This window comes from Platichthys flesus, chromosome 9 (assembly GCF_949316205.1).
Source record: "Platichthys flesus chromosome 9, fPlaFle2.1, whole genome shotgun sequence".
NCBI lineage: Eukaryota > Metazoa > Chordata > Actinopteri > Pleuronectiformes > Pleuronectidae > Platichthys > Platichthys flesus.
This window is the reverse complement of record NC_084953.1, coordinates 15,735,807-15,750,213: the sequence shown is the minus strand read 5'-3', so window position 1 is coordinate 15,750,213 and position 14,407 is coordinate 15,735,807. Positions and strand designations below refer to the sequence as shown.

At 43.0% G+C, this 14,407-nt stretch overlaps 1 protein-coding gene across 1 annotated transcript in view; it reads right to left on the bottom strand.

The window, feature by feature from the left end:
- The window catches only part of LOC133960822 (zinc finger protein GLIS1), a 73,451-nt gene that overhangs the window by 6,982 nt on the left and 52,062 nt on the right, over positions 1 to 14,407 (bottom strand). Inside the window, exons 6-8 of the mRNA XM_062395665.1 lie at positions 11,434 to 11,544; positions 8,203 to 8,344; positions 4,359 to 4,533 (exon numbers count right to left, since the gene is read on the bottom strand). Of these exons, the coding sequence (XP_062251649.1) occupies positions 4,359 to 4,533; positions 8,203 to 8,344; positions 11,434 to 11,544 (428 nt within the window). The remainder of the gene's footprint in view (positions 1 to 4,358; positions 4,534 to 8,202; positions 8,345 to 11,433; positions 11,545 to 14,407) is intronic.

Here is a 14,407-nt window from a genome sequence, read left to right as displayed (position 1 = left end):
GGAATCTTTCAAATTTCACATTAATCTCTCCTGCGATATTCATCTTCACTGACCATCCTGCATGCTCTCCTTTTTCCAGCCAGCCCACCCACTTTCGTTCCGCTGCAATGAGAGCGGTTTGACCATTGACCTGTTGATTCCTGAAGGTAGAGCTGGGGGGGAATTTAAGGTGAGGCCATCCGATTGATGGACTGTTTTTCATATAAAGGTTAGGGAGGATGGAGAGAGAGAGATGGATGTTAAATTCTTCCTTCTATGGTCGGACTTGTGAGAAGTTAATGTGAGGTCTGTTTTAAAGGCCTGAGGAGCCAAAAGGTTTACGAGACGCAAACCGTCGCTCACTCCAGTGGACACCAGCTCGGTGAGTTGGACTTGAGCAGCTCTGTGAATTTTTCTGTGAGTAATATGGGAAAGCTGATGTCATTCTGGGAATGAGCTTTGGTTCTACTCTGAAGTTGTTGGCTTAACTCCAGCGTTACAGAAGGCTACGAGAAGATGAAGAGGACATTCCGACCTGGCCTGTCTGAAGCTGCCCTGGAGCCACACAAGTCCAGACAAAATGACTCGTATTCAAGTATGCAGGCCATGGACGTCATCACTACAGGAGTGCAGCTATTGTCCAGAAACATTACGACTTATTGATTTTAAAGAGAAGCTGCATTGCAGTCTTGGCTCCGTGTGCGGAGGCATGATGGGATGGAAAGAAAAGCTGAAGATTCATGAACAGTCCTGCTCTGCTCCTCGTTTGTCTTCCTTCACCTGCAGCTAACTGTCCCACCAGGGAGCAAGGATCAAACCCTGTCCTCTGCAAACCCTACATTCCCCACAAACACTCTCCGCCTGCCCTCTCATCTCCACCCCCTCTGTAGCCGATCAGTAAGCCCTGCTGATGGATGACGGGGGCTTCTTTGGCGCTGATCAGTGGGAACGCTTCTGGTTCTGGTTAGCAAGCTAAAGCTTTGATTGTGAGACAGACTACAGCATCCTGGCTAAAGCTAAGCTAAAGCTAAGCCAGGCCCGCAGGCCCCAAAGTATGAAGAGTACAGCTAGGGTTGGGGAATATTTCTTAGGCCCTGGATACTCCAAGAAAGATAAGATGCACCAAACGCAGAGGATCCGTCCTTAATCACCGTACTTCCTGGAGGAATTTTGAGAGTAAATAATCCGATTTTCGTCCTTTGAGTTAAGTGTTTGCGTAGACGGGTTAATTGAAGACTACATGTTATTAACTGAGCACCACAAAATGAGCGACTGCCCACATTCCACCCTGAGCGACTACCTCCAACGCTTTTTGTTTGGGTTAAGAGATTGACACTCGTTTTCTGGATCACTGGAGAATGATAATGGCTGGAAGACAGACAGTGTAGAGTTACAAGAACTGGACGTTCCATCAGTTCAGGGTTTTTTAATGTAGCTCTGTGCCGTCTCTGCCATCACTCTAATTAAATTATCCCATGTCAATCATTGCCAAGGTATCAAACCGACTCAGTATTTATAATATTTGCAGAGGGGCTCTAATATCAATACCTGAGTAAAGGCCGTAGAGACTCCCCTCTGCAATTATAGAACCACATATGGCCGAAGCAGTGAATGACAACATTTACCACCCATCTCTCTGAAGAGCACCGGCCACCGTGGACGAACAACCACCTCTATGAGAGGGAGGCCCTACACACACACGTGCCACACCAATCACCAGACGCATTTTACCTGGTATAATTTAATATTAGCTTCAGAAAAATGACACTGCTATGTACAAAGTCAAAAGAGTCTAAATGGCCCATTTGAGTCAGAGTAAACACATTTAGCCATGAGGTCAGAGGCTGCCGCACGAGAGGCAGGTTAGTTTGATAATTTTGTCAAAATGTTTAATGTCCTGCTAAACCGTTTGGGAAAAACAAGTGCGGCGCTGATATTGACTTTGGCAGCAGCCTGTATACTCAAGGCCTTAAACATGTAAATCAAATGCTCCATCTTCAGGCAAATGTAAGTAGACGTTTCATGCCCGGCTAGTTGTAGGTTCTGCCACAGCTCGCCCCCACCCTCTGTCCATATGGTGCGATGAACGGATAGAGCACTACAGTGTGTGTGTGTGTGTGTGTGTGTGTGTGTGTGTGTGTGTGTGTGTGTGTGCGCACACGTGCGTGCCTGGCCGCTCTCAGGTCAAACATCTTGGTTCGATGAAATCTGTAAATTTGGAAATTGCTGTAGTTGTATGAGGGAGCTTAAGGTGGGGAGTCAAATATATACATGAACAAGGGAGATGACATATTTGGCATAATGGGCACTTAGGTTAGAAATGTAGATACACACACGGACACACGGACACACACACAAACACACACACACACACACACACACACACACACACACACACACAACACGTCAAACACCCAAAGGAACAGACCCACATCTCACATCCAATATGTCCCCCTGCCCATGTACCAGCTCTTACAGGATCCCCCCCACTCAGGTTCTTTTCACTTTCCATTTCTGTCCCTGCTCAGGTAATTGTGAATGCTGCTGAGAGAGAGGCACCGAAGCCACAAGGTTTATTTCAACAGCGTTCTCCAGTTTTCAGGGCTTGAAACAACACATCACCTTCCAGATGCTTCAAGAGGTCGACCTGACGTCTCCGAGCGGCACTCGGACGTTTACATCCACCCGGTTTAAAACTGTGGCGGGGCAACCGGTTCAGTGTTTGTGCTGGAGGTCGACCGCTCTGCTGTGCCTCACACCCCAATCACATGCAATCATGTGTGTTTCCTGGATTACTATATGTAAACTCCTCTCACTCACACACACTCCCACACACGGAGACACACACGAGGACGAATGAGTGCACAACTCTCAGAGCAAGAAAGCCATCAAACCTCATTGTGTCATACGTCTGCGCTGTATTCACTCCCACAAAAGTGTATATACACACGCAGACACCCAACGAGCAGACCACAGAGTCAAAGGAAAGCATGTTTATGTAACACGATCACCGTTGTACCACACACTCTATGATGTTCGATTCCGTCCACTCTTTCTCAATGTTATTAAACTGTAAAAGGCTGTTTTCCTTCACTACCTCCCTGGTTTTCGGCACATTGTTTAGCACAGTACACACAGTTGCCTCCTGACGACACTAGGGCTCTAACTCCGCTCCGCAGGCTCTCTGGGGAAATCATCGGCGCTAATAGGAAACATTCTGTGCCTCTCACGCACACGCTCGTCCCTGCTGAAGTGTCCCCAAGCAAGGCAGTCGCACCTCCAAGAGCTGCAGATTTTCAAACTGTCGGTATCTAACGTTAGAGGCAGCTTCATATGAACGGGTTTCAGCAGAGTTGATTAATTGATACTCGTGAGTCTAGAAACACATTTTCTTCTTCGCCAAATATGTAGAAACAGTGGCACCCTCAGTTTTACAGCCTCCTTTTTAAAAGTGTCCAGATGTACTTATTCTCACTATTATCTGGGTGATATATCATCTTTTTAGATGGTTAAGTTTTATATATTTGTATTGTGGTATATGTGTCTAATGGAGTATATGAGTACCTACAGTACATCTGTATAATATACTTGTTTCTTTTTGTCTTTTCTTTTGACTCTTGTCCTATGAGAGTAAAACGACTCACAACACAAACACCACAGGATGATACTATCACGCCGCTTTGACACTTTACTCTCATTAAAGTGTGAATCATGTCCGGCCAAGCGGATTGGTCATTGTGCTGACGCCGTTGTATCCAGTAGAGATGGGGGACCTTATGAACACTGAAGCCGGTGCCAGAAGTATGGCTGGTGATGTGTCACGTTGACCCCGCGGTGACCAGCACAGCCCCTCCTCCCAGGAGGCTTGTCTCAGGGGTCGGGGAGCTGAGTTTGTTTCCAGTAAGACCGCCAAATGGGTTTGTCAGCCGGACAGAGAGGCTTAACCTAACATGAGCTAAGTGGGTTCGCCCAGCAGTTCGTCCCCGACTCAGGATAATAAATAGGTGAAAAACAATGGAAACAAGGGTTGATGATGTGCTCATAATGATAATATCAGGGAGATGCTCTGCTGAGAAGGAAGTTTGTGCTTCGCTAAGTTGCTGACGTTTGTGTATTGTGAGGATAAATACACACAAAGAGTGTAGTGTGTGTAGCAGTTAATGTGGAAACAAGTTGTTCAGGGTTCATCCATATCCACAGAGGTTTTAAGTAACTTTAGCTAGAAACGTTTTACCTCAGCACAGTGTGTTGTCACATGACTTTACGTCACATATCTGAACTTGTATCTGCCATTTGACATAAAATGCTGGAACATTTATTATATCAGGGTTTTAGACTAATGACCCGTCATCATCTGAACGCATCCACCAAGCACTCACCCGTCTCTCGTGCCATCCATAGCAGTCAGCGGGGACAGGTGATGAGGGCTGCCGAGGTCGCGGTCTAGCCGGTGTTGTCTGGAGGGCAGGTCGCTGGCAGAGATGGGGTTGGAGTTAGGGGAGAGGAGCTCCACCGAGGTGCTGTGATGGGGGGTGCTGGAGCCAGTGTACATGCCTGAAAGACAAACAAAGCTAATTCAGTAAATGTGCCAAATAAACCCGAGGGCCCCTGTGCTCCGTCTTCCCTTTGAGCAAATCAAAAGCTTTTTCATGACAACAGGATTTAAAAAAATGTTTGGACAACCTTCATCCAATCAGAGCTGCGTAAAATGAAACGCTCTGTGTTTGCGCTGTCTGTAATTTAGGGAACATTGTTTGTGCTGCCACACGGATTGGCCTGGTTTGCCCTCTCAGCTGTTTGTTCTCGTTACACAATAATAAACTAAAACGTTACACGTGTTTGAGCTGTAACTTTGCGCCGGAGGGCATTTGAAAGGCAGAACGAGGTTACAGGATAACCTCTGTGTTGTGTGTGTTTGCGTCGCATGGTTGTGCGAGTTTGTGCAGGCGAACGTTGAACTGTTAGGGAACAGTATATGTGAAGCAGTGCAGCATGTGCATGTCTACATGTGCATTGTACTGTATCAGAATGATTTTATTTGACTCTATGCTGGAAATGTTCAGAAGACAATAAAACTGTTTTATGACTCTGTTCCAAAATCTCAAATATGTCTTTCACTATTCCATCTCTAACTTTTTCGAAACTACATTTGATTAATATTTTGTTGATGCAGTTTTCTGTGGGGGGGCCATTATTTTCTACTCATGCTGGCTGCCCTCTGCCAACTTTCTCTACTGTTTCAAGCTGCACACTATGATTAAACACAAATCCATTTTTTCTTATCCAGAATGCCCTGGGCCGCTAGGGCTGCAACTAATAATAGTGATTATTGATTCATGTTTTATTTGTTTTTATTTTTCCATTTATAATGAAATATGCCATCCCAAAGTTCCTAAAGCCCACAGTGACGTCTTAAAGCTGCTTGTTTTGTCCAACCAGTAACATTAAAACCAAATGCCTTCATTTCACAACAATGTAACACAGAAAAAAGCAGTAACTCTTCCCATTTGAAATGTTCCAACCAGAGAATGTTTGTCATTTTTGTTCTACTTGGACATTTCAGCGAGTGAATATGCTGCATTGCTTGTGATCTTTCAAAGCTTACGGTTTTCCGGTGGTTTAATTCCATCATCATATAAAAATCTTGCTCCAAAGGGAGAGACTAATTCATTAAAGACCTAAACACTTAGAGGGAAACTGAACATGATCTCCACTTGCTCTCCCAACACAGTAAATCTACTCCTTCCCTCTTCCACCTTGTTTATCGCCTGATTTCTTTCCCAGCATCCTTGAGGACAGCCGTGCGCTGACTGTCTGGTGCAGTTAACCGGTAACGAGAGGAGCGGACAAGGAGAGATGAAAAGATAGAGGAAAGATCGGCGCTCCTGGTTTTGCCGTTTCCAGGCCCCAGCTGTTCTCAAGTGGAAGCATGCCGAGGCCTGATCTGACAGCGCTCCGAAATGGTTACAAGCTTGATTCATTACCCCCAAATCATCAGTCAGAGACCTTAAATGTTTTCCCCTTTAGCCCCCAACATCTGCTACCAGAGCGGCAAAACAGTCGACAAATAATGGCTGTGATTGCCTCAATTTCATCGCCGGTTCCTCGCAGAGGGAGACGGAGGGGATCTGATGGCGCTCTTTACGAGTTAGTGGATCATTATGTTGTGAAGATGTTGTGGAAAAAGCTTCTGGTGGCGTTCAGGAAATAACTAACAAGTTCTGTGTGAGAAGAAGATGGAGAGTTATATCAAATCCACCAGTCAGCATAACAGCTCTGCATTAAACCTGTGATGAGTACTTCCTCTGGATAATCAGCGAACACTCTAATTACTCTCCATAAAACAGAGAGGGGCTTCTCGTAAGTCTCGCCGCGGCCATGTGAATAAGAGCAGACTTACAACCAGCGAACAGGAAAACCAATCCAGCTCTGACTGGAAGCATGACTCATTTTCTGCTCCACAAGTGTTAATGATGGGACGGCTGCCCACCTTGCTCCACCCCCTCCACGCATCCTATTGGCCCCAGAACAAAGTGCAGCTCGTGTAAAATGGAGATCCAACCTGCGACACCTTTCACCGGTTCTTGAACAACACCGCGTCCTTGAGCGCTTTGGCGTCGGCTCGTGAGCGAGCTCCTTGGGGGCTTTAAAACCCTTTAAAACAAGAGAGTAAGTAACATCCACTCAGAAACAGAGGGAGACCGAGGGTAAAAAGCCACGACTCAGAGGCTCGGCCCGACAATCAAAGACAAGTTGAGCGTTCACAGTTGTCAACGGTGCGCAGAGTTCCAGCAACAATAACAGAGAGCGATGGGGAGCCTGGACGGGGTACAGGAAGAAAACAAGGACAGATGTGTCCATAAAGTGAGGGAGCCACGGGGCATCTCTCTTGTCTTTAAGATGTTTATAATCTATTTATCTCCCTCTTGTTTCCAATCCAGTGTGGTGTTGACTTTCGGTGACGGTCAAATTCATCAATTCGAAAAAATGGGACGTTTAAAAGCCACATGTGACGAGTAAAAGTTAGTGTTTGTTGCTGTTGCTAATGGATTCTGCAGCCTTTGCCTGACAAGATGACAGGTTAACATGATGTGGCTCTGACATACGAACCCAACAAACAACAGCACAAGATGGTAACACTTAAATATCCAAGTGCTTTCCAAATGATTTATTTAAAATGGGAATATGCACTTTTAGTACGACCAAATGCAGCGGGAGTAGGATTTTTACAGCCGGAAAAAACACAGAATTAACATAAACCATCTGCAGGACAGTTCACATAGCTGTTGATTATCCGCGATGACCCGATGATTGCTCTACCAGGTGTCTGGGATTCTGGCGGTCAGGCCTCACTCGCAGGCCTGTTCTTCTGTTTTGGAACAAATATTCCCCGGCCATCGATATTCTGAGACACAGCCGGTCCCTTCCCCTCACATTGTTAATTAACCATGGAGGATAGAGCTACTAACAGTGTCATATGGCATGTTGCATTCAGGCCAAAGACCAAATCATTAGGAGGGAATTCTTGTTGAAATGATTTTTTCTGTTGAATTCTCACAGATACTAGATACCAGTAGAGTGAATTCCTCCACCAAGGCCCAGCAGTCCACTCAGATTCTAGACAGGCCTTAAAGCTTAAGTCATCCATCCATTATCTATATCCTTTGGGGATGGCATTGGGGTTGAGCCAATCCCAGCTGACATTGGGCAAGAGGTGGGGCACACCTTGAACAGGTTGTCAGTGTATCACAGGGTCAACATACAGAGCACCCAGAGGAAACCCACGCCAACACGAGGAGAACATGCAAACTCAGAATTTCACACACTAATAGAGAGTGGTAAATGATTGATTTTTATTTCATCAAGCTCCATGAATTATTCCTTGGGGAAAAAGGTGAAAATGTGGGGAAGTGTGGGAAATGTGTAAATCCTGGATCCGGATCCACACCAACTTGTTATCGGTTCTTCCCGACCCATCCCACAAGTTTCGTATAAATAAATTCAGTTCTTTTTGTGTTATCTTGCTTACAAACAAACCAACCAACAGACGTGAAAACATGGAGGTGATAATAAACTCCTGGCATGTGCTGTGACGAAATGCACTGAGAGATAGACAGACTTGAAGCCTATGTTTCCGGTGCAAGCAGAGGGATTGTATTACTTAATGTACCAGAAGGGTACAGAATCAGGGTGTTGTGTGACAGAGCAGTGTCCTGTGTGCACCTGTGAAGATGTCTTGGCCCAGTCCTGGAGAACGACCATCTTTGCCGTTGTAGAGGTGCTGCGAGGAGGCGGAGCTCTGAAGGTGCTGCATGGACAAACACTCACTCAGGACGTCCTGCTCCAGGTGAGGGCAGGGCCGAAGCTGTCGGTCACAAAGGTTAGAAGAAAACAAAAAAACTGTAAGATAAAATTATGATGAGTCACTGAGAGAGAAACTCCCATCTGCTCTACAAGATTACGCAATCAAGGAACAAAACGCAGCTTCAGTTTATTTTGTGAGTTGGAGACTGTGTGGGGTGTGTTTTCTCTTTGTGCACTAATGTGATGTGTTGTTAATATGAAACAGTAACTCAGCAAATGAGAGGACATGGTCATTCAGGGGGAACCAGGGGACAGATCACATGCTGCTCTCTGAGTCACTCGCTGGCCTTGGACACTGTGGCGGAGCGGTTACTCAATCAAATCAGAGCCAATGTGAGGTTGCTTCTGTTTCTCCTGCTGCCCACAGTAATAGGGCCAACTGAAGACACATTTCAGCCTCAGAGTCCTTCACACGCCACGAAGAAGAAACCTAAACCTCAAGGAAACTCAGTCAGTTGGTGAAATGGGACATCTGCCTTATGGATCAGCAGAACAGCTGAGTTCTGTTGTATACATCAGTGGATTTCACTGTAATAAAAGGTTATAGTTGCTGTGGTGCACACTGGGACAGCACAAACATCTTGTTCTTTCCTCGGGAGATCTATCTTAAAAACATCCTGAGGAACCGACACAGGGATCAGGATAGAGGTAAAGCGTATGATCTGAAGTGTTATAGAAAGGAAAGGATTTTAAACCGTGTGTGTGAAATGAAACAGTCAGAATTTAAAATTGGCTTATGAGCTTTGAGTGACATCAAGTAATAGAAAAACAAATATCAGTGGACTTGATCTACTCAGAACTATTCATTGGTGTGTTGAAGCGTAAATCAACAAATCACATGAACACAACATCAACACTGAATAAATCCCACTGACAAGTTTTAAACAGTTCATGCTAGTGTTGTAGACAAAGGGTCTAAAAATTAGATATGTTTGTTTTGTTCCACTTTTGCAATGTTAGAAACTCGCTCCTGCTTTTTTCCTCACATGGGCTCCATTGGACATTTTACTGACAGGAACATTTTTTGAAAATGTCAGGAGCAGCTGAGCCCCACACAGACTGTACCCTGCGAAATTAAATATCCAGACTTCAGAACAGTTCTGACAGGAGCCAATTTATTGTGTAAAGATTTAGTCAAATCTACATTAATTCCTATGAGAGAACTATTTAATGTATTAGAACCTGTTTCAATATATTCATTAATATTTTACTTTATTAATAAATTACAATTATGCTGTTTTTCAATTAATCAACTAATCAATCAAATTTTATGTGTATAGCCCCTATTGACAAATCAAAATTTGTCTCATTGGGTTTAACAAGATGTGACATCCTCTGCCCATAACCCTAAATAATTCTAGCCACAGATTACTATATGTCTCCATTCATGTTCTTCTTTTTATCGTTCTCCTGCGCTTCAGTAAGTTTATGTGTGTTAATTGTCTTTGCTTGTACTTACATTTTCAAGTTTTTTACTTCATTTCTGCCCATTTTGACCTGGACTCCTTGGTAAAAGAGATATTTCAAGGTCTAAGTAGATTCCATTGCAATAATGTATATTATGATTTGGCGGTATACAAATAACATATAATGTAAGGTAAATGAATTGAATACTGTATCTCAATATGACTATCCTGGCTAACAACAGGATAAATATTAAATAAATAAAATGAATCCAGAATCGTAAAAACTTGAACTGAATCAAATGTAAGTGTTCAATCAACCAGAAAATTTAAATATGAACCAATCCTAAATCATATTTAATTTTTCATCATCACACTGCAATATTTACTATCTTCATGAATCCATATTTTTTTAGTTGTGTGTATAACAGTAAGAGGTGAAAACTTTATGGCTCCAGGAGGCATAAAAACCTGGCAGTGCAGCGCTGAGTCATTTGGACCAGAAGGAGCCGAGTGCATCATTCAGAGAAATTGCTCCAGTTAAACACGACTAAATGTCAGAGCTGTCAACCACATGTTTTCCTCTCCATCATCAGTCCAACCCTTCCCCTTCTTTGAGTCTGTCTTTGTCCCTCAGTCTCTTTCTTTCATAGAGTTAATTGGCAGCAATGAGCCAAGTGGACAGATAACAACTTCTGCCTTCTTGTTCGCTGAAAACACAAATGATGGCACTTTTCAACATGCTGGCATCCTCCATGTTATGATTTCATACTTAGATACTCTATGGCCATGTGTGTGTGTGTGTTTGTGTGTTTGTGTCCTCCAGGGAGAGCCTGACTAGTGCCCTGCAAAACATTTGTCAAATTTAACTGGGGCCGTGTTTTTTCCCCCACAGCGACACTCCTAACAGTTTCTCTCCGGGCCGGCTCCAAGAGTGGAGTAAGAGCATTTGTTTGACATTTGTCCATAACATCTGGTCATTGGGGTATTCCGCACTACAGCTTATTAACAATGCTACAAGCGCACATGTGTTTCCCTTTATGACGCTGGAGCAAAAGAACACATCATCCAGCCTGCCACTATCCAGCCCCTTCCACAACAATGAGCCCATTCTCTCGGTTATTTACCCACTTCCAGTCAGGGAAAGAATGAGCTTTTGACCATGAACATGATGAAATGTGGTTGAACCTGATCTATTGTGGGGAAACGATTCTCAGAGACAACCCTCTGAGTCCGCCCCCTGGGCCTCCCAACCCTGAAATTAAACCAACCAGATAGATCTGTGGATAATACAGATCAGAACAGGACAGATTACTTGAAGTGGTGTGTTTGTAGAAACCTGCAGCTCGGCCGTAATGACTGGAACAAGGTCACTCTGGAAGTTCACCAAGAAAAAGATGCACAGTAGCTGCTGAGCAGGGTTTACTGTTACAGATGTTTTTTAACCACCCATACACATAGAATGACCATGAGAATTACTTTAATGCAACATGAACCATAACAGATAATAATCTTCAGTTATCTACCGACAGACTCCAAGTTTGTCACTAGATAACATTCATTTGCTTTTATTTAATGCTCAAAAATAAGAAAACAATGATTGTCATGTTAGAAAATGTTGTTTCATTTTGGCCTCATAACACTATAGGGACATTAAGCTTTTTCCACTCTTCACAGAGTATCTTACCTTCCTACGCACCTGTTGCTCTTTGGCCGAGTGGATTTTGACATGTTTGCGTAGCGAGCTGGGATCTGTGTAACGTTTGGTACAGCCGGGGATCTGACACGCATACGGTTTCTATGAGGAGAGAGAAAAACATTTCACATCAGTTGTAACACATTTACATTTGCGTTATTGTAAGAGAGGCAGCGACAAACAGGGCAGATATAAAAAAATGAAAAATGAAGGAGGGAAATCTTCATACATTAGGTTTGAAATTTGTTGAAATAAAGGGAAAGGTAAAGTCCTACCTTTCAGCTGAGAAAAACACATTGTTTGAAGAAAGAGAGGAGAGGAAGAGCAGAAAGGGATGAAAAGAAGAGACAAACAATTAGATGAAAGGTATTGAAATACCAGCTGATCTTAACACGACAGAATTGGGCAGTGTTTGTTTTCCAGGACTTTAAAACTGAATAGTCTGTGTTCTGTTTCCCTCTCTGCAGGAGTGAATCCCCAGAAATAAGATTAAAACTGCAAGATGCTGAATTGTCACTTAAGTTTTATGAACTAAACTGGAATGTCACTCAGTAGAGGGCATTGCTCCACCAAGGTCCAACAGCGCCCTTGAATACAATCAAGCTGCACCCAATATCATACACTGATACATATAAGGTCCCTAGATTTGCCTGATCTCATTTAGATCCATGAATTATATCGTGATCCGGATTCACACTAAAATGGATTAATCGCCATTGGAATCCATCCAGTAATTTTTCCAGAATCTTGCTAACAAACAAACACACCAACAAATGGACAGGCAGCGCAAACAATCTTAAACACTTGTCTCGTTGACATTGATTGTGCTATACTTTCTACATTTCGTTAGCTTGGCTAATAAAATAGATACATCCTGTGAAATGTTTGACATTGCATATTGTTGAGCAGTCATATGAAAGCTGTGTAGTGGTTCTCTACACCAGCAGCTCAGTGTGCGTGCTGACATGGTCATAAAGACGGAGATTCAGGCAGATTAGTGTAACGGAACATCTGTAGAACGACTGCTCTGTCATGGAAGTTTCCTCATCATTTCACATTCCTCTCATTTACCAAGCAAATAAAGCATGTAGCTCGCTGATTGAAGGATTTTTTTCCCCTTGCTGCACTTTTTTTTCTTCATCCTCAGGAATATAAGTTGCCCATTAAAGTGTAAGTGGATATGTGTCTTTATTAGCTCGGCCTCCATACCTCAACCTCCTCTGTAAATAATCCATTGTTATTTCAGGGTGCTTACAGTGCCACTCATCTCCGCCATGTTTGTTTTGCCAAGCAGCGCACCCAATACAGCGCCGAAAAAAAGAAAATCAGGCACAACTTCTGTGTAGAATAAATATCATTAAAGCTTGAAAATGATTTTCCCCCAAAGTGTTTTTGGCAGCGCAGGCAGCTGGGCAGGAACCGCGAAGGCCTTAGCAGGGTGTTAATGTGAAGCCATAAGCATCGGGGTCCCAGATTAGCTGTATCATTTGTCCTACTGGAAAGAGTGGGTGGTGGAAGAAAATCCCTAACTGACAGAAAAACACAGGTTCGCATTCAAGCTTCTACTTGGGTAAACACGAAAGAATGATTTACTGGTCCACAAACCAAAACACATTGGTAAATGGCCAATACAGAAACACAGGGGAGAAATATTCTGGTAAAACAGCTATTATAAAAATACTACTAAAATGGTTAGGGTTAGGGTTAGGGTTAGGGTTTAGTTTTCAATTCATTAAAAAAGTGGTACATAAGAGAGTTTTACTACTTAAAAAAATGTGACCCTTGCTACAAGGTTCCTTGAATGCGGAGTAGTGTCATATTTGAATTAATGAGAGTCACCCGAGATACAAGTAGTTTCCACCATAGGAAACAATTCTCTCTAAAAAAAAAAAACAAAACCATGTGAGTACCCTCCTCTTCCATGCTGAGCAATTAGTATTTGTCAAAGACATCGCCGCCACTCTCTTGACAAACTTAGAATCCAGTAAAAAATATTGCAGAGAAAAAAAGCAAAAGAAAACAGCCAGCTCTAAACTTTAAGATACTCCCTGAGCTAAACCTGACTTATTTATCTAATCATTCAAATTTCCCCTTTTACCTTTTTTCTTTTCGGTTGTGCTCTTGGGTCTATTCCAAACTGAGTGATATTAAACACTTTTCTCTTTTTCTCTTACCTCTGGAGAAGTAACTACTGTAAGAGAATCCAAAAAAAAACTGCTGCACAAAAGTTAAAATACATTAAATACTGGAAAATAAATTTTAACCAAATCATCAAATTACTAACAATAATTTCCAATGATAAATATTCAGAGCTGAGGATTTTTGTGACCTAGAGATTTGAACATGGCACCTATAGCATGTTTGATCGTTTAGCAAGGATCCTTCTTCCTCTTCATTTTTCCTCCTGCCTCGTTCAGATTGTAAGGTCATCTTGAGATAAATGTGTAATTTCAGACGTATAAATACAGTTTTTATTGACTTGACTAAATGTGACTTTATGCCAAAAGCGCAAAAAGTATTTCACCAAATTATTAAATGTTTTGACTTGTTAAATGATCATGTTGATTCAACGTTACAACAGCGGTTCTTAAATCTGTGGTTTATTACGATATAAATAGATAAATATATTATCAGGACTCATTTAGATCTGAGTAGTGTCATATAAAGTGGAAATTATTTAAAATAATGTCCATGACGTGGCTTTAGAGAAAAACACCTCAAATGTGGACTTCATAATTTGAGCAAAACAGCTTATTTACTGCGGCGCTGTGTTGGTGTGCAGATGGTGATAAAGTGAGGTATTGGTGGAGGCTACTGAGACATGACGAGCGGCGGCGATGGCTGACTCAACCTTTCCTTCCTGTCCCTGCAGGTCGGACAAACAGGAGAAGCTCTGTCTGCGCTCACAAGTCTGTTACGGCCTGAGAGCTGCGACTCGGCCTAATGGAACTGATCATTTACGTCA